The sequence below is a fragment of the Hemitrygon akajei genome, chromosome 10, assembly GCF_048418815.1.
Source record: "Hemitrygon akajei chromosome 10, sHemAka1.3, whole genome shotgun sequence".
Lineage (NCBI taxonomy): Eukaryota > Metazoa > Chordata > Chondrichthyes > Myliobatiformes > Dasyatidae > Hemitrygon > Hemitrygon akajei.
The window spans coordinates 44,253,758-44,272,208 of record NC_133133.1 but is presented as its reverse complement, the minus strand read 5'-3'; the positions used below and the strand labels follow the sequence as shown (position 1 = coordinate 44,272,208).

The 18,451-nt window shown below is 40.1% G+C and overlaps 1 protein-coding gene across 6 annotated transcripts in view; it reads right to left on the bottom strand.

The window, feature by feature from the left end:
• Nucleotides 1–2,368: 2,368 nt before the first annotated feature.
• The window catches only part of nlgn3a (neuroligin 3a), a 299,647-nt gene continuing 283,564 nt past the window's right edge, over nucleotides 2,369–18,451 (bottom strand). For all 6 annotated transcript variants that reach the window (XM_073058140.1, XM_073058143.1, XM_073058141.1 and 3 more), the window contains one exon: nucleotides 2,369–4,361. In XM_073058140.1, the coding sequence (XP_072914241.1) occupies nucleotides 3,506–4,361 (856 nt within the window). In that variant the 3' untranslated portion in view covers nucleotides 2,369–3,505. The remainder of the gene's footprint in view (nucleotides 4,362–18,451) is intronic.

Here is an 18,451-nt window from a genome sequence, read left to right as displayed (position 1 = left end):
ATTAAACATTAAAACTGAAAGGTCAGAAAGGTAGATACCACACACCACAAAATGCCTGTTGATGCTGTGCAACATTCTTTAACTCAGCCCAATAAACTCAAGCAGAAACTGCACAAAATCATCTACAGGGAAGTACTTTCTACTTAAAAAAATCATTGATTCTTCATCGATCATGTCCACCACTGGGCTTTTGTAGATCTAAAGAACTATAGGGTTAGTGGGGGGTAGAGCATGGGGCCTGTGGGGGAAGCATTATTATCAGCTGGCTGAAATAACTGATAATTGCAGGAATCTTCCCCCAGCTATAAAATACTTGGATGAAAGCCTAACAAGCAAAAGAAAAATAACCTGATTTTTTTTTGTGGCTGGAAAAAAATTGAATTTAATGTGCAGTTGGTCAGTGGGACTTCTTTAGAGTTTGACTACAATAATTTGCCCCATATAAATAAATAATTGAGAATTATTGTTGCTTGATAAGGTGAAGAACAGCAACACACAAAAGGATTGGATATAGCATGAAAATATGGGTATGGAGTTAATTGAACAGAGGATAAATGAGAGAAAGAGGAATAATACTGCAGGACAGCAAACACAGAACAGAGAGACTTAAGTAGTGCCTTTAACATCCCAAGTGTTTCACAGCCAATTTTGGTAATCATTATTAAATTGTGCACATCAGGCTCCCGGAAACAATTATGTTAATATGATCGAGTTTTGTTGTGGAAACATTGTGCAAAGTGGTGAATATTGGCTAGAGTGCAGTAAAGTGCAATTGCCATGATTAGCTGAGGAAGCAGTAGGGTTTCAATCAACAGCTCCAAAAGTGCATTGCCATACTGCGAGGAAATGCCCACATAGGTTTTTATGCTTCTGGAGTAGGATTTATACTCATAGCCTTCTGACTCAAGAGGCAAGATTGCTAGCAACTAAACCCCAGTTGTCAAACAGGGTAATGTATAGGAAGTCTTTAGGTGAATGACATAGTTAAAAATTGATGATAGAATTATGAAGTTAGGGGAATAAACTTATAGGCAATGAATGAAAACTAATGCTTACATCTTACAAATATGGTCAACTTGAGACGTCTTCCATTTGCATATCTGTGAAGATTGACTATAATCATGGAAATTGAACTTCCATCAATTATTTGCCATGTTACAAACAGAATCTGGAGTTTTAACTAAACAATATCATCTGAACTTTCTGACTTTCAAAAATTGGATAATAGGGTGAGGAACAAGTAAAATGTTATCCAATTCTATTTTCAGGGAATTGAGAGTAATGTGCTGTTACTTAGAATTGGAAATTGGGTTCAACTTTGGGAACTGATTATCTACTTCCTTTCATTCAGTCTAATTCAGTAAGTACTGAAAGGAACCGTGGAGGTGAGGTTTCATATAATGCATTGAGAGTACGCAACCAGTGAAGTTCTCAGTCTGCTTTCTGCATTTCCAAATGGAGCTTGTCCATAGAATGGATAAGAAACTGAAAGAGCTTTTATTGTTGGAGGGCAATGGGAGATGGGTTGATCTCCACAATTACTGGTTTTTGGGAGTGAGGTGGACTCAGGATTATTATTCTTGCTCTGATGGACAAATTTCAAAAATGTAAACTTTTTTTTCTGTTGGGTCAGCTGTGCAGCTTACTGAGCAGAGCGACCTGACCAGTGTACTGCTTGTTACGTTCAATTTAGTTGGCATAAAACAGAGATTTATATATGAAAATGCTTAATGCCTATCTGAAGCAGCTATTAAGGTTGCTAGAAAATTTACTTAATCAAAATGTGGTCCAACATTTGTTAGGAGCCCCTGGGATGTAGGAGATTTTCTTCAGAAAAGAGTACATTTTGCACCTGTTTTTCCAACCACAAAACTGGTATAATGAGGACCAATTTCAGCCCCTTAACACTTTCAATCCAATCCTACTAAACACACATTTACAACATAAAGAAGGGTCCAAAACTCATTAAAAATCTTTGACCAGAATGCAGAGTATGTGTCATTGCTTGGTACGGTGAAGAATTGAGACAATGTAAAAATTCCATTTGAAATTCCCAAGAGATTAATGTGTTTTAGATTTGAATGGAGTCTGGTTGTCATGAGAGAAACTTATGTGGGATTGAAGACAACATTCCATTAACAACATGGTCTTCACCAGTCTCGATCAAGCACATGGATTGAAGCCTAAATCTTATTGAAAACTGTCAGGACATGGAGTGTATCTATGGCACTAAATTGCTTGGCACCCTCTCAATTGCAAACTAGTTTTTCACGAAGTAACATACAGCAACAGATTGCTTATACCAAAATACAAAACAGACACAGTTAAAAACAATCCCCTCCACCCTCCCCCTCCCACCACCCACCACCACCAAGAAATTTTGCTGGTTCTAATTTGGCACGTGTCACAATTCACTGTGTATAAAAATCAAGGGGTGCACACTATCTAAAGCTGTATTATTTGCTTTACTTGAATATTCTTCACACAGCCCAAAGAAAATTAAACAGATCTGTAAAAAGTTTGTTAGATTTTTGTCAAGCCACAAAAATACAAAGAGCTTCACCGATAAGTGGGCTTCAGCTTGTCATACAGAGAGGGCAACTAGTGGGGTAATGGGTGGGCAAAAAATGCTTCCCAGGCTGTCAAGGTAAATGCAATGGCAGTAAAAGAACAGCTTCACTGGCAGCTTGGAGAGCTAAAAATGCTGCACTCCCAGATTAGGTACCCTTTTCAATTCCTTAGCTATTAATACTGTCTGGTATTACAACAGGGCATTCATTGCAGGAAGGTTCTGGACCCACTTCAGAGTTAACTAATTCGAGGACTATTTGAGTAAAAAAGAAATGAACTCAAATAAAATGATAACCAAACCTGAGGAGATGACCTCTCCTTCTGCTCTTGACAGTGCTTAATGTTTAATTAAGAACCAAGCATACCAGGAATTTTCCAGGAGCCTCTCCCGATCTATCACTGCAACCATCCAGTATGTTCATAAATCGCACTGGACGTATGGCAGCTAACTGGGAGAACCACCGTGGAGAATCCAGGTGACGTGCTTTCAGTCTTCGTGTGTGCACACTTCTTCCAATCCCCTTGGTGCTAGTATATTCTAAGCTGCTCTAACAGTGATTAAAAAATGTATGGAACATAGCAGCCTGTGTGGCTAAGGCATGTGAACAATGAGATAACGGTGGGCAGATGTCTGCCGCTGCTTCCCCGCACTGGTAACAAAAGCACTTTCACTTTCCCTCATTTTTGTATTTTTTTTTTAACTTTTTCTTAATTTGATTATTATATAAAATGTCAAGTTGTCCTGTTCAAACAAGAAGGCCCGGTGTGAATGTATGTCTTTGTTCCCAGGGAGAGAGCCTTTTGTAAGGATGGTGCAGTGCACATGTTAATTGGATGGTTGTTAAAATCCAGCAGGCTGGAGTAGTCAATGTAGGAAGGGGTCTCTACCCGGCGGCTCATTCACTCCCGCCTCCTGGAAGATTAATGCCCAGGACTATACCCGAGTGGTGGAGTGTGAATGAGGCAGCCCTGTGCTGTTAAACCCAGCAGCAAAGGTGTTGTAAGGATGCAGGGACTGCATGCCCACCAAGGAATTAGGGATCATAGTGATAGTGTTGGGGGTCATGAGGGGGATGTCGTCCGGTGAGCGGCGGAGAGTCAGGGTGTAATCTGGCAGTGAAGGAAGACGCATGGACTCGGGAGCCTGCATACTCTCACACTCGTGGTGGGTTTGGTTCACTTGCAGTGACATGATCTCTTCCTCCTGCGTATGCGCCATATCGTTGCTGGTGTTGCGCTGTGGGCTTGGTTGCTGGTGGGGGTCATTGCGACGCTTGTCCTTGCGGTAGTAGAGAGCAGCGAATGCCAGAACATTGAGGAAAAGTAGTGAGGCTCCCACTGCAATGGTGACGCTTAGTTCAGTGGAGTAGTCCCGCGGGTTCTCAATCAGCAGGGATCCGCTGTCTTGGTCTGAATCCCAGTTGTCCTTCTGTTGCTCATTGGAGTTGAAAGCCGGACTCAAGCCGGAGCCTGGCCGCTTGGTGGTGAAGGGCCACGCCTTGCCGTTGGGACGCCTGGTCGCGTAGGAGATGGGAGTAGTGTTGGGCTGAGGCACCTTTGTGGTGGTGGATGTGTACTGGAACATGTCGTGCAGGTTGTACAGGTGAGGGACTAAGTGCTTCCAGAAGGCCACCTTGGTAGCACGGTAGTGTTCACGCACTCGTGGCTTCAGACCAATGTGCAGGTAAAGCTGATCTCGTGGGTTGTACTTGGACCAAGCCACTTCTTCAAAGCGGTTTGCTTTCGTGTGGATGAACTTAGTATCCTGTGGTACTGGCTTGTTGGGATCACTGAAAGAAAGAAAATAATTCTGGTTAGATATAGAAAATGTTCTATTATGTTTATCAGGATATTTGTTGAGTTAGTGGTCCAATTCTGTATAAAGTAAGAGCAATTAATGTAACATGCAATATACATCAATATTTATCAGTATCTATGGACAACACAAATCCCCAGATAATGGATCCATGTAGTTTACTTTGAGTGACAGAGATCCACCAGACTGATTCCTAAGATGGCAGAACAGATGCCATGAAGAGAGACTGGGACATTTGAGCAGACTTAATCCTCGTTGAAATTAATAAAATTTTGATAGGACTCAACAAAGTAGATGCAGGAAGATTGTTCCTAAAAGTGGGGAGTCCAGAACTAGGAGTCACATTCTAAAGATATAAGGAAAGCCATTTAGATGGAGATGCGGAGAAATTTCCTCTTGCAGAAAGTGATGAACCTGTGGAATGCTCTGTCACAGAAGAGAAGTAAGGCCAGATCATCAAATGTATCTAGAAAAGAGTTAGACATAGTTCTAATACCACATCAGAGCAAGGGGTATTGGGAGAAAGCAGGAACAGGGACTGTATTTGGATAAACAACTATGAACATATTGAAAACTGGAATGGGCTTCAGGGGCAAATTATCTATTTCTACTTCTATTTTCTATATGTCAATCTAGTCAGAAGGGATCTCTAGGCACCAATTGACTGTCCGCAAAGAAACAGGATAACAAATGTGAGCACATTTATAAAGTTATGTTTATGCAAGACTTTAATGGGTATTAATCAAAATTAGTTATCATGGGGTGAAAGCTGGTTTTGGCCAATGAACATTAGCATTAGTTTGACAAAATACACCACAATCAGAACACCCAAAGTCAGTTAAAATTTGGTCTTGAGTCTCATTAACAATGTTGTGCACACTGTTGGCACCTGTAAGCCTTTACTGATAGCTTTCACGTTATACAGAATCAGATGAATTTAGTTACAGTCCAGATGTCTATATGGTCCTATTGCAAAAGAGATATGTTATAAAATTACGTATCACATAATGATTGAACTAAGATCTCTTAAGTTAAAAAAAGTGTGTCTGGGAAGCTGTTCAATTGTAATTTAGTTCATTCTGATGTAGAAGAATAGTAGTTCACTTGGTTTGCTTAAAATATCCTAAAGGTAAAGTCAAGGAGGCTGATTGAAGCAACGCATTCTTGCTGACTCCAAGTAATGGTAGAAAAATTGAAAACAAAAGCTTTTCTTTTGTGCTGTTTGCAGAGTCAGTGAGAAGTCCCAACTGGCCTGGCTTCACTGCCAAAATGTTACAGCAACAACAGGCCTCAAGTGAACATTGTAAGTTCCCAACAAGCATAAACATTGAAGGCTTGGATTTCAATTACCAGAAGGCTATATAAAGAAGGTGCTGTACAAAGCAAGGCCTGTGGGTTGGTAGGTAGTATATTGGCATCAGAGCCAGTAGATAGGTTGTACTCTTGGGCGTGTTATCACACAACCTTCCACCTTTAACTGCTCCACCTCCACTCAGTGATCACTTTATTAGGAATGTCTGTATGCCTGCTCATAAATGCAAATATCTAATCAGCCAATCATGTGGCAGGAAATCAATGCATAAAAGATGCACACGAGAGGCTCAGTTATTGTTCAGACCAAACATCAGAATGGGGAAGAAACGTGTTCTAAGTGTCTGACTGTGGAATGGTTGTTGCTGCCAGATGGGGTGGTTTGAGTGTTTCAGAAACTGCTGGGATTTTCACACACAACAGTCTCTAGAGTTTACAGTGAAACGTGCGAAAAACAAAAATAAAATATCCAGTGAGTGGCAGTACTGCGTGCAGAAGAGCATCTCTGAACATACAACATGATGAAGTGGATGAAATGCAGCAGCAGAAGACCATATAGACACACTCGGGGGTCTCTTCATTAGGTACAGCAGGAAAATAAGAAATAGGAACAGGAGGTACCTAATAAAGTGGCCACTGGCAGTAGTGCAGCTTGTGATGATAGTAACAACTGCTTTCTGGTGTCCTTGTCCCCCGTGGTTTGCAAGTGTATCCTAGGAATTGAAGTTTAATTCCTATAGACATTGAGTAATCTAAGCCAGAGGTCAACTTCCTCTTCCGGGCGCCTGAAGAATATACAATGAATTTTACAATGCTTTTAGAGGTCAGCCAGTCCCATTGGTAACTGTCAATGTTAAACTGGAAGTGTGTGTGTTGGATGATGGAGGGTGGGGCTGCTTGGGATCAAGGGCAAATGTCTGTCACAGTCTGAGAAGCTTTCCATTTTTCACTCTAATGCATTCTTGTATTTTAAAAATCCATTCTAATAAAACGGAAATGCAGTGCAGGTTTTGGTGAGGAGAAATTAGAATGTTCATATGAATTAATTAACATGATTGATAAATTTGCTAGAGGGTGTAGCAAACAGAATGGATGAGAGGGAACCTGTATTTGGATTTCTGGAATGCCACATAACAGGGTTCTGTACAAGATAAGACTCCATAGGCTTAGGGGCAAATACATGCATACCTGTGTTACAGCAGTTTAGGTGATGAAAATTCATCCTTACGGAATTCACAAATCACTACTAAAAGATTTGAGATACAGATTTAAAGCTTGCTTTTATGGAACTTATGTGTCAATCTCGGTTCATCTTGTACTTCTCGTTAAGAAAAATTGCAATACAGATGGTTTCCTGAGAAGACATCCTCACATAATGTAGTGTTGCTTGTATATTGGCATAGAAACGTGACCTGACTCTATGTTAATTAACAGAAACAGAGAGTCGGGTCACATTTTGATTGGCAATCACCAATGAGCTTAGTGCTTACAGAACATCTATATTATTTACTGGTAAGAATTATTGAACACATTGGAGCCAGATTCGACCATAATATAAACCATAGATTAGTTAGCAAATTGTGAGGAGGAAATAAAGAAGCTGTATAGGGATTTAGATAAAGTGAGTCAGATAATAAGTTGTCAGATGGCATCTAATGTGGGAAACTGCAAGGTCATGCTCTTCAGAAGGAAAGATAATAAAGCAAATTATTATTTTAATGTTGTGAGACTAAAAAGGGATCTGTGGAGCCTTAGCACATAAAACTCAAAATAATTACCATGTAAGTGCAATAAGTATAGGTGATCACTATGTAACCACAGTTTGGGTTATGGGAATTCACCCTTACATACTTATAAATTGCTATTCAAAAATTTGAGATATGAAATAAAACTTATTCTCAATGATCAAGTAACTAAATTAACCTAAAGTTTCGTTTCAACTCACATTTCTTGACATATGCATAGATGACAAGCTTAGAATGCTGAAAATTGCAGTAGATGGTTGTCTAGGAACAAATCTACTTGAACATGAGCAATAAATACAGACTGTCTGTAATTAGGAACATTAAGAAATGTTCATCTTCATTGGGAAGGGATGCTTTGCTGTGACATGATAGGATGTTGGTAGATTGTGGCTGGAGTACTGTGTACAGTTGTGTTCATATTTAAGAAAGCCTGCACTAGTGTTGAGAAAATGCAGAGAATGTTTACTACCTGATTTCTAGGATGAAAGAGTTGATGTGAAAGGATGAGCAGGTAAGCCCTATATCTGTAGGAAGTTTAGAGAATGAGAGATAGCTTCAGTGAAATACATAAGATTCTGAGGAAGATTGACAGGGTGGATGCTGTGGGGCTATTTTCCCCAGTAGTTTATTTAAAACTAGTGGACATATTTTCAAAATAAGGAGTTGTTTGTTTAAGACAGAGGTCAGGATGGTTTCTTTTTCATGACTGTGTCATGACTGTTGTATTTTCTATCTCTGGAAGTAGTGAAAGTAGCAAGGATATAGGAATGTATTTAAGTTTGGATTCTTCAATATTCATCACTAAAAAGAATTCAGTTTCCAGTCACAACAAAATCCAGCTCTCTTCCTACATTCAGAGCACAACTCTGTCCTCATTTATATTCTTCATAACCTTAACTCAATCCCACCATCCATTCCCTCAAGTTCACTCACATCTACGTCCTTACTCCCATCCCTTTTTTCCCCATTCTCTCTTCACTTCTTATCCTTCCTTGCCTAAACACTTATACATTTCTACCTTAATTTCTGGACAGATGCTGCTCCCTATTTGGTTTAGCTCTACCACTTGGGGAATCAGCCTTTTCTAATAATTCAGGTGGTAAGAATACATACTGCAGCTGAGATCTCACTATTCCATATTATTTCCTAATAAGTGCAAAAAAGACTCCATTAATCAAGGTTAGATCAAGGTTCTATTGAAATAATGACATTCTGTGCTAAATCTTCAAAACTTGGTTAAATTGGTTATAGGTTTGATGTAGCATGTGAACTATCTGCTGGCACTTCTGTTCCAGGTTCTGTACCCTGACTTTAAATAGAGTGTTCAAGTGCAGATTGTCAAAGCCAATACCTGGCTGCCCTCAAGAGCACTGGAATTGAAAATTGACCAGAAATGTTAAAGGCCACATATGCCTCAGCTCTTCTAAATGTGATACTGTGTCTAGGTTGAAGCTGGTTTCTGCCAGGATTTCCAGGTGCTGAGAGCAATCTATTGGGAGACAATGCTGGCTGTTTCTTTCTGCATGAAACCATACAAAGAAATATATGACATCCCATGGTTCTTCATGAAACCATGTACATGCAGTTACTGGTGCTGTTTACAAGGGAAACTGATATATGGGGATACAGTACATTGTTGGAATATCCCTTTTATGTTGTTTTGCTTGTCTAGAGGGATTCAAGATAGGATCCCTATTCATTTTTACAGATATTTAAGGATCATTTTCAATTTAATCATAAGATGCACAATACCTACAGTTACATTTTAAGGAAATCACTAAAATAGTAATGCTTTAAAAGCTGTGTGTTAAAATAGGTATCTAGTTTTATAAATTCAAGAAATAGGAATTTTTGCTATAAAACATTTAAAATGCAGACAAAGGAATGGTGGACTGAAATAAACTGGTCAGTTTTGCTTTTCAAATGCAGACAATAAAGGATGAGGCTTTTAATCTATTAGCAAGAGATCTTTTAATGGCATTTTAGCTTCGGAAAGAATACAGTTGACAAGTGTAGAGCCATTGAAGGTAATTTTTTATTCCTCAACAACAAAGAAATTAAAATGTATGGCAGAGTGAAATGGTAATAAATCCATAAGCCAATAGAATTTATCTGGAAAGAAAATTTTGGCTAAATGTGAAATATATTAACTGAATAGCAGTTAAGGTAAAATAAATAGAAGTGATGTGAGGTATCAAAAGATTTGTTTAGATATTCTTGATAAGTGCTGTTTACAAGAATAGGACACAGCTTTATGATAGGAATTGGAATGTAAAGTTTGCAGAGAAAAAGAACTGCTAATATAAAAGGTGTATTCATGCATAAGAAAGGAACAGCTTTTACTGTTTTATAGAGATGGCATCACAGGGATTATTATAACAAAAGAAACTGAGTGTGTGACTGTGAGATGCAGAGATGTATGGTAAAATTTAGTGTAATAGATCACAGAATAACCAAATAATTACAGTTTATAAAACAGTATGCTCTGCAGAGCAGATCACATGAGGGCTTTAGTTTAACACTCTGATCAACCCGCACGGAATAGATGGCTTTGTGGCCAAGTTTGAAGATTATACAAAGAGGTGGAGGGGCAGGTAATTTTGAAGAAATAGAGAGTCTACAGAAGGACTTAGACAGATTGGGAGAATGGGCAAAGAAGTGGAAGATGGAATACATTGTTGGGAAGTGCATGGCCATACACTTTGGTAGAAGGAATAAAGGCATAGACTATTTTGTAGTGAGTTCAGAAATCGGAGGTGTAAATGGTCTTTGGATTCTTAGTGCAGGATTCCCTCAATATTAAGTTGCACGTTCAGTCGGTAGTAAAGAAGGCAAATGCAACGTTAGCATTCACCTTGAGAGGACTAGAAAATAAAAACAAGGATGTAATGCTAAGGCTCCATGAGGCATTTAGTCAGATGTACTTGGAGCTTTGTGAGCAGTTTTGGACTCCTTATTTAAGAAAGGATGTGTTGGCATTGGAGAGAGTCCAGAGGAGGCTTATGAGAATCATCCTTGGAATGAAAGGGTTAATCTATGCTGCATTTTATGACTCTGGGCCTATAGTCAATGGAGTTTTGAAGAATGAGGGGTGATCTCATTGAAACCTATCGAATATTGAAAGTCCTTGATAGAGTGCACGTGAATAGGTTGTTTCCAATAGTGGGTGTGTTTATGACCAGAATGCAAGGAGATCCCTTTAGAACAGAGATAAGGAGGAGTTTCTTTAGGCAATGGGTGGTGAATCTTTGAAATTCATTGCCACAAGTGGCTGAAGAGGCCAAATCATTGGATATATTTAAAGTGGAGGTTCTTGATTATTAAAGGAGTTTAAGATTACAGGAAGAAGGCAGGAGAATGGGATTGGGAGATATGATAATAGTCAGCTGTGACTGAATAGCGGAGCAGACTCAATGGGCTGAATGGGCTAATTCTGCTCCTATGTATTATACTCTTAAGTTTCAAGAAACATGAGGAAGGGACCTGTCCAGGTAACGGTGTATCTGTTTTGACTGTGTGTCATCACATTACATTTAATGCATTATACCTATTTTGGTTTCAAATAAAGGATTTAGACAATATGACCATAAGACATCGAAGCAGAATTAGGCCAGCTGGCCCACTGAGTCTGTTCTGCCATTTGATCATGACTGGGGTTTCCATTCTCCTGCATTTTCCAGGTAACCTTTCACGCTCTGACTTATTAAGAATTTATCAACTTATGCTTTGAATTGAAACTTCTGGCTAAGGTGGCACTAACGGACACATGTGACAATTTTCTGGTAGACAAAAAGTTAAGAAATCTGACTAAAAACATTACTAAAGTACCTTTTCTGAGGTAAGTTGTGTTAGATTATCACTGCAAACAGAGAGAAGGTCGGGGCCCAGGCATAGGAGACTTGTCCGTACAACTGGCTCATGTGCAAGGTTGGATTGCTCTGGGCATTGAGAGGAGAATTTGGGGCCAGGCAGAGGAAATTTGGTGCCAACACAACTGGCCCAGGTATGAGGTTGGATCACTCTGGGCACTGAGCTGATCTGAAGAGCTTGAGAGTGCCTTTGGGCAAGGGTGGGGGTCCAAATCTGGACCAGGAGTGAGTCACTAGGTGGCAAAATCTGGCCCCAGAATGAGTCACTGGGTGGTGTGGTCTAGGCCTTGAGCCTACAGTGGTGCCCAGCTCCTAGTGCGAGGTATTACTATATACTGTTTATAAATCTAAACACTGGCCCAGAATAGAGAAGAGAGCTGGTTTTACTCGCTCTCCACGATGTTCACTCCACTCTCCAGGGTGCTGTAGCCTTTCACTGTTCTGTTGTTTGGTCAATTTGAATGCTAACCCAGATAAACTGAAAAGATAGGGTGTTGGGATCTGAGGCGAGAGCTGATTTTGCTCGTTCTCCACGATGGTTACTCCTCTCTCCATAGGGCTGAGGCCATGAAGACTGCCCAGCTGTTGTGCTCCAAGCCCGGTAATATGATGAACTGATAAGTGAGTCTTTGGGCCTACTCCAGGCTGCTCCGGCATTTGGATCTAAGGATTCAATGTTGATTCAAATTGTTGTTCGCTTAATTTGCATGATTTCTTTTTCCTTTCTCTTGCGCTTTGAATGTTGATCTTTTATTTTTATCCTTTTATTTTTTTTTAAATTGGGTTCTTCCCACTTTCTTAATTTGTGACTACCTGTGAGCAAGCAAATCTCAAGGTTGTATAATTTATACATTCTTGGATAATAAATGTACTTTGAAATACACTCAATGACCTGGTCTCCACAGCTACCTGTGGCAACAAATTCCACAGATTCACCACCCTCTGGCTAAATAAATTCCTTCTCATCTCTATAATAAATCGAGGTTCCTCTTCTCTGAGGTTGTGCCCTCTGGTCTGAGAATTCCCTACTATAAACCATAAGACAATAGGAGATAGGCACAGAATGAGGCCATTCAGCTCATCAAGTTTGCTCCATCATTTCATAATAGCTGATCTCAGATCCCATTCAACCCCATACACCTACCCTCTCACCATATACCTTGATGCCGCGACCAATCGTGAATCTAACAATTTACACTTTCAATATACCCACAGACACAGCTTATCTCCCATGCCTCTGTAATTCCCTTGACTCCACTGTAATACTGATATATCTGACTGTAGCTTCTCCCTCTCAAACTGCAGGGTGAATTCTAGCATATTATGATCAGTGCCTTCTAGGGTTTCTTTCGCTCCCTAATCAAATCCAATTCATTACGCGACACCCAATCCAGAATAGCTGATCCCCTCGTGGGCTCAACCACAAGCAGCTCTGAAAAGCCAACTCATAGGCATTCTCTCTCTGGGGATCTAAAGTCAGTACCAATCTGATCTTCTCCATCTCCTGCATATTGAAAACCCCCACGACTATTGTAACATTGCCTTTTTGACATGTATTTTCTACCCCTCTTTGTAATTTGCAGTCTATATTGTGGTTTCTGTTCAGATGCAACTCCCAACAGGGCCCTTTTATCCTTGCAGTTCCTTAATGCTACCTACAACAATTCCACAACTCGCAATCCTATGTCATCTCTTTCTAAAGATTTGCTTTCATTTTTTTACCAGCAGAGCCACACCACCCCTCTGCCTACCTGCCTGTCCTTTCAATACAATGTGTATCCTTGGATGTTACGCTCCCAAATGTAATTTTCTTTCTGCCGTGACTCAGCAATGTCAACAATGTCATACCTGCCAATCTCTAACTGTGTTACAAGATCATCTATCTTATTCTGTATACTGCGTGCATTCAAATATAACACCTTCAGTCCTGTATTAATCACCCTTTTTGATTTCTTTCCTCAATTACAATGCAACTCATCTCACTGTCTGCAATTTTGCCCTATTATCTGCCTGTTCTTCCTGACAGTATCATTACACACTCCCTCTGCTTGTAGATCAATATCCTTCAGAAATTCTTATGAATCATTTGGATTCTCTCTTAGAATATCATCTAGGATTTATCTCCTATAGCAAATGAGGTAGAGCACTGAGATGCTATAAAACAAAAGTTATTCTGCATAATTGTACAAATCCACCAGATTACCCGACGTATGTAAATTTGTTATGGCGTCAATTAGTCACACAGTCTTCTTGGGACAGAAGCTAGATAAGGTATCAATCTTAAGCAGATGATGGCTCTACAAGAACAGTTCTAATTAAAAATGATCATCTAGATCACGTCAAGTTTCCTTCTAAAGCAGTTCTTACAAAGTCTGCACACATACCTGAGCCACTTGTTGCCCATGTTAGTCAGGCAGTACTTGCTTCCATCAAACCAATTCATTAAGACCTTTTTTCTGAATAGCTAGTTATTCCCATTGTCCAGGTACTTGTAACCCACTTTGAATTCAGTATAAAGTTCATGAGCCAATCCTCATCAGAGGCGAACAGGATCAACAGCTTTAAATTATTCAGCGTTATCATTTCAGAGGATCTGTCCTGGGCCCAGTATATGAGTGGAATTGCAAAGATGGCACAGCAATACCTCTACTATCTTAGAAATTTGAAAAGATTTGGAATGACATCTAAAATTTAGACAATCTCCAGTAGATGTGTGATGGAGATTATATGCATAATGCTCTGACATGGAAACACTGATGCCTTTGAGCAGACAATCCTATGAAAAGTAGAGGATACGGCCCAGACCATCACTGGTAAAGCCTTCCCCACCATTGAGCACATCTACACGGAGTGCTGTTGTAGGAAAGCAGCATCCATCATCAAGGATCCCCACCACCCAGTCCATGCTCTCTTCTCACTGCTGCCATTGGGAAGAAGATACAGGAGTCTCAGGGCCCTCACCACCAGGTTCAGGAGCAATTATTACCCCTCAAACATCAGGCTCTTGAACCAAAGGAGATACTTTCACTCAACTTCATTCACGCCATCACTGAAATGTTTCTACAACCCATGGACTCACTTTCAAAGAATCTTCATATGGTGTTCTCAGTATTTAGTGCTTGCTTGCTTGCTTGTTTGTTTGTTTGTTTGTTTGTTTGTTTGTTTATTTATTTATTATTTATTTACTGTCTTTCGAAATTGTACAGTTTGTTGTCTTTTGCACATTGTTGTTTGTTCATCCTGTTGGGTGTGGTCTTTCACTGATTCTGTTGTGTTTCTAGGATTTACTGAGCATGCCCCCAAGAAAACAGTTCCAGGGTTGCACGTGGTGACAGATATATACATTGACAATAATTTTACTTGAACTTTGAACTTTTTGAACATATATTTTGTATAGCACTGGAGTTGCAGCTATCAGGAATAACCTACAAAGATTTTCCAGTTATTGATTACATAAGGGGCAAAGGAGCAGGAATACATTGTTTTACTGCTCAAGTCTGTTCTGCCATTTATGAGATGTGTGAGCTAACTTCATATATCCACAGCAAATCTCATTCAAAACAATAACTGGCAATTATTTTTGAGCAGGTACATATCCTCACTGATAGTAACTCACTGATTCCACTTCACTTCTACGTTGACTGTTCTATCATAATACAATAAATCTGCTCCTGAATACTTTCAACATGATTCAAGCACTACTTGAACTATTTTATGTCAAGCATTGTTTCTCTGTGTAGTTTAGTTACCGAAGTATCAACTCAGTATTAATCACACAGCTTCTAAACTTAGGCCTCTGTACCTCCATCTGGAACTGAATCCTTGAACTCCTCATCAGGAGACCACAACCATTATGGATTGGTGATAATCAGAGGATACTTGCCTAGCTCACTGCTCTACTCTTTCAACACTCTTGACTGTGTGGCTTAGAACAGCTCAAACGCCATTTATAAATTTGCAGATTGCACTACTATTGTTGGTAAAATCTTCGATGGCAATGAGGAGGCATACAGGAGTGAGATCAGTGGTTGAGTAGCATTACAACAGCAACCTCACACTCACCATCTGCAAGACCAAGGATTTGATTGTGGACTTCAGGAAGGGGAAGTCAGGAGAACAAGCAACTATTCTGATTGAGGGGTCAGTGTTCTAAGGGGTGAACAGCTTGACGTTTCTGGGTATCAACATCTGCAGGATCTGACCAACACATTGATGTAATAATGAAGAAGGCATGCCAGTGTTTCTAATTCATTAGAAGTTTGAAGAAATTTGGTATGTCACCAAAAACCCTTGCAAGTTTCTGTAGATGTATGAAGAGTATTCAGACTGGTTTAATCACAGCCTGTTTTGGAAGCGCCAATGCACAGGGTTGCAAGAGGTTATAGATTTGGCCAGTTCCATCATGGGAACAACCCTCCCTACCAATAAGGGCATCTTGAAAAGGTAGTGTATCAAGAAGGTGGCATCCATCATTAGGACTCTCACCATCTAGGACATGCCCTCTTCTTGTTGCTACCATCAGGAAGGACATACAGCAGCCTAAAGTCCTACACTCAATGTTTCAGGAACAGGTCCTCCATCCTCAGATTTCTAAATGGTCCATGAACCCATGAACACTATCTCATTGTTCCTTATTTTTGCACTATGTATTTACTTCATAATTTATAGTAATTTTATATTTTTTGCACTGTATTGTTGTTGCAAAACCACAAAATTCATTTCATATAAGAAAGTGACAACAAACCTGTTTCTGATTCTTATTCTGAAAGTGCTGCTCAGCTGATGAGTAATAAACTTAGAGAACGACAGCCTTCAACAATTTTGATTTGGTAGCTACAGTACCTCTTTGTTGTAAGATATTTAAGAAAAGTTTTCTGAATGAAGAAAGTTCCTGACGTCTTCTATCAACATCAGACATATTAACTGAAAGGCAATGCCTGATGCAAGTCTGATGCCCAATGCCTGATGGTCTCAATGCACCATTTCTAAATATAAGCTAAAGTGTATCTCTAATGGAGGATGCACATTAATTTCCAACACATTATTTTCCGAAGCAACACACATTATATTCCAGCATGCACATCAGCAATCAGGGCCTGAAATTCTCAGGAGAGAGAGTTAAGTTAGCATGTTCCAACATCCACTGCAATATGGTGCAGGCTCTTAATCCAAACCATATTGGTTTGAGGCTGGAAGCTATAATCCCATTAACTTTTACTAATCATGGAATGACTGGTGATGGTCAATGACCATGCTCAATGTTTTCTGCATTCAAAGACAAATCAATTCCTGAGGCATACAATGTTCTTTTTTCAGCTTCCTGATGTGTAACTATGCACTCAGAACCCTAAATTTGTGCAGTCTGGTCATTTGCATGACTGATAACACTTCAGCTAGAGACACAGGCTCTTTTTCTTCTTAAGCAGTTGCTTAGGATTTTTTAAAAATAAAATTACTTTTGCTTGGAGATACATTACAGAACAGGCCCTTCTAGTCCAATGAGCCACACTGCCTAGTAACCCACCTATTTAACACTAGCCTAATCACAGGACAATTTATAATGACCAATTAAACTACTAAATGGAGCGTGGGTGGAAAGCAGAGCACCAGGAGGAAACCCACATGGTTCACAGGGGGTGTTCTCCTTCTGCTGTTTATGCTGGATTTCTGTGTATTCCTGGTTCTCATGACCAATCCTAGTGACCTTTCTCCATCTTGCTTGATCATGGACCATAGATGTCCAGGAGTAAATGTTGATGCTGTACTTTATCAACAAGGCTTTGTGCACATCCTTGAATACTTTTTTCTGACCCCTGGTAATCTCTTCCCATAACAGAGTTCAGAATAGAGCATTTCGTTCAAGAGTCTGTTTCAAGGAGTCAACTGAATGTATCTAGAAAGTCAATGCTAGGAAATTTGCTATAGGAGAATATATTGATCTTAGTTCACTTACCCTATCAGAAAATTTCGATGTTTTTTCAAGGAGAGCTTGTGTATTATCTGGCCGTTGCCTGCTGGAGGTAGTCTAGATTTCAGGTGCATGTAGGAGAACAAGGATCACTGCTGCTCAGTAGATTGTGAGCTTTGTGCAGGTTCTGAAGTTCTGATCTTCAAAGATACTTTTCTTTAATCAACTACTGTAAATGCTGTACCGATGCAATCAAATTTCATCAATGTTTGTCCTCCCAGAATGGTGGCTTCTACAAACTGAAGAGGACTCCACATTTTCCAGAATCTCACCTGAGCCTTTATTGTTGGAGAGTGACAGTCCACAAAAGTATCAGATTTTTTAAGGCGTTTTGACTTGTGGATAGTAAGGTGGATGAGTCCATGATGGCTCAGAGCTTGGCCTCTGAATCTGTGCAGACACAATAGTGTCAGTACACTGCAGCTCAACTATTATAGTTCAGGTGACCTTATTCTGGAATGTAGTCCAGCTCTGGTTGGACAGTTTCTGATTACCATTGGTGACTTAGCTTTACTTTAAAGAGAAGCTAGTTGGAAGTGAGGTACAGTTTTGCAGTGAGGAAATTTATCAAGTGGAGGGAAAGGGCTGCCTTGCTTAACACCAGTCTTCATTGAGATTTGCTCTTTATATACTTTTAGACCATAAGACTATAAGACATAGGTGCAGAATTAGACCATCTGGCCCATTGAGTCTGCTCTGCCATTCAATCATGACTGAACCCTTTTTTCTATCTCTTCCTCAACCCCAGCTCCCGGTCTTCTCCCCGTAACCTTTGATGCCATGTCCAATCAAGAACCCATCAATCTCTGCCTCAGATACACCCAACATCTTGTCCTCCAAAGCTGCATGTGACAACAAATTCCACAGACTCACCACTCCTCAACCAAAGAAATCTCTCCGCATCTCTGTTTTGAAAGGGTGCCCCTCTATCCCAAGACTGTGCCCTCCTGTCCTAGACTCTCCCACCATGGAAAACATCCCCTCCACATCCACCCTGTCCAGGTCCTTCAACATTTGAAAGGTCCCAATGTGATCCTCCCCATCTCTCTGAATTCCAGCGAGCACAGACCCAGAGCCACCATGACAACCCATTCACTCCCGGAACCTCCTCTGGATTCCCCCCAAGATGAGGGGCCCAAAACTGTTCACAGTACTCAAGGTGAAGCATCAC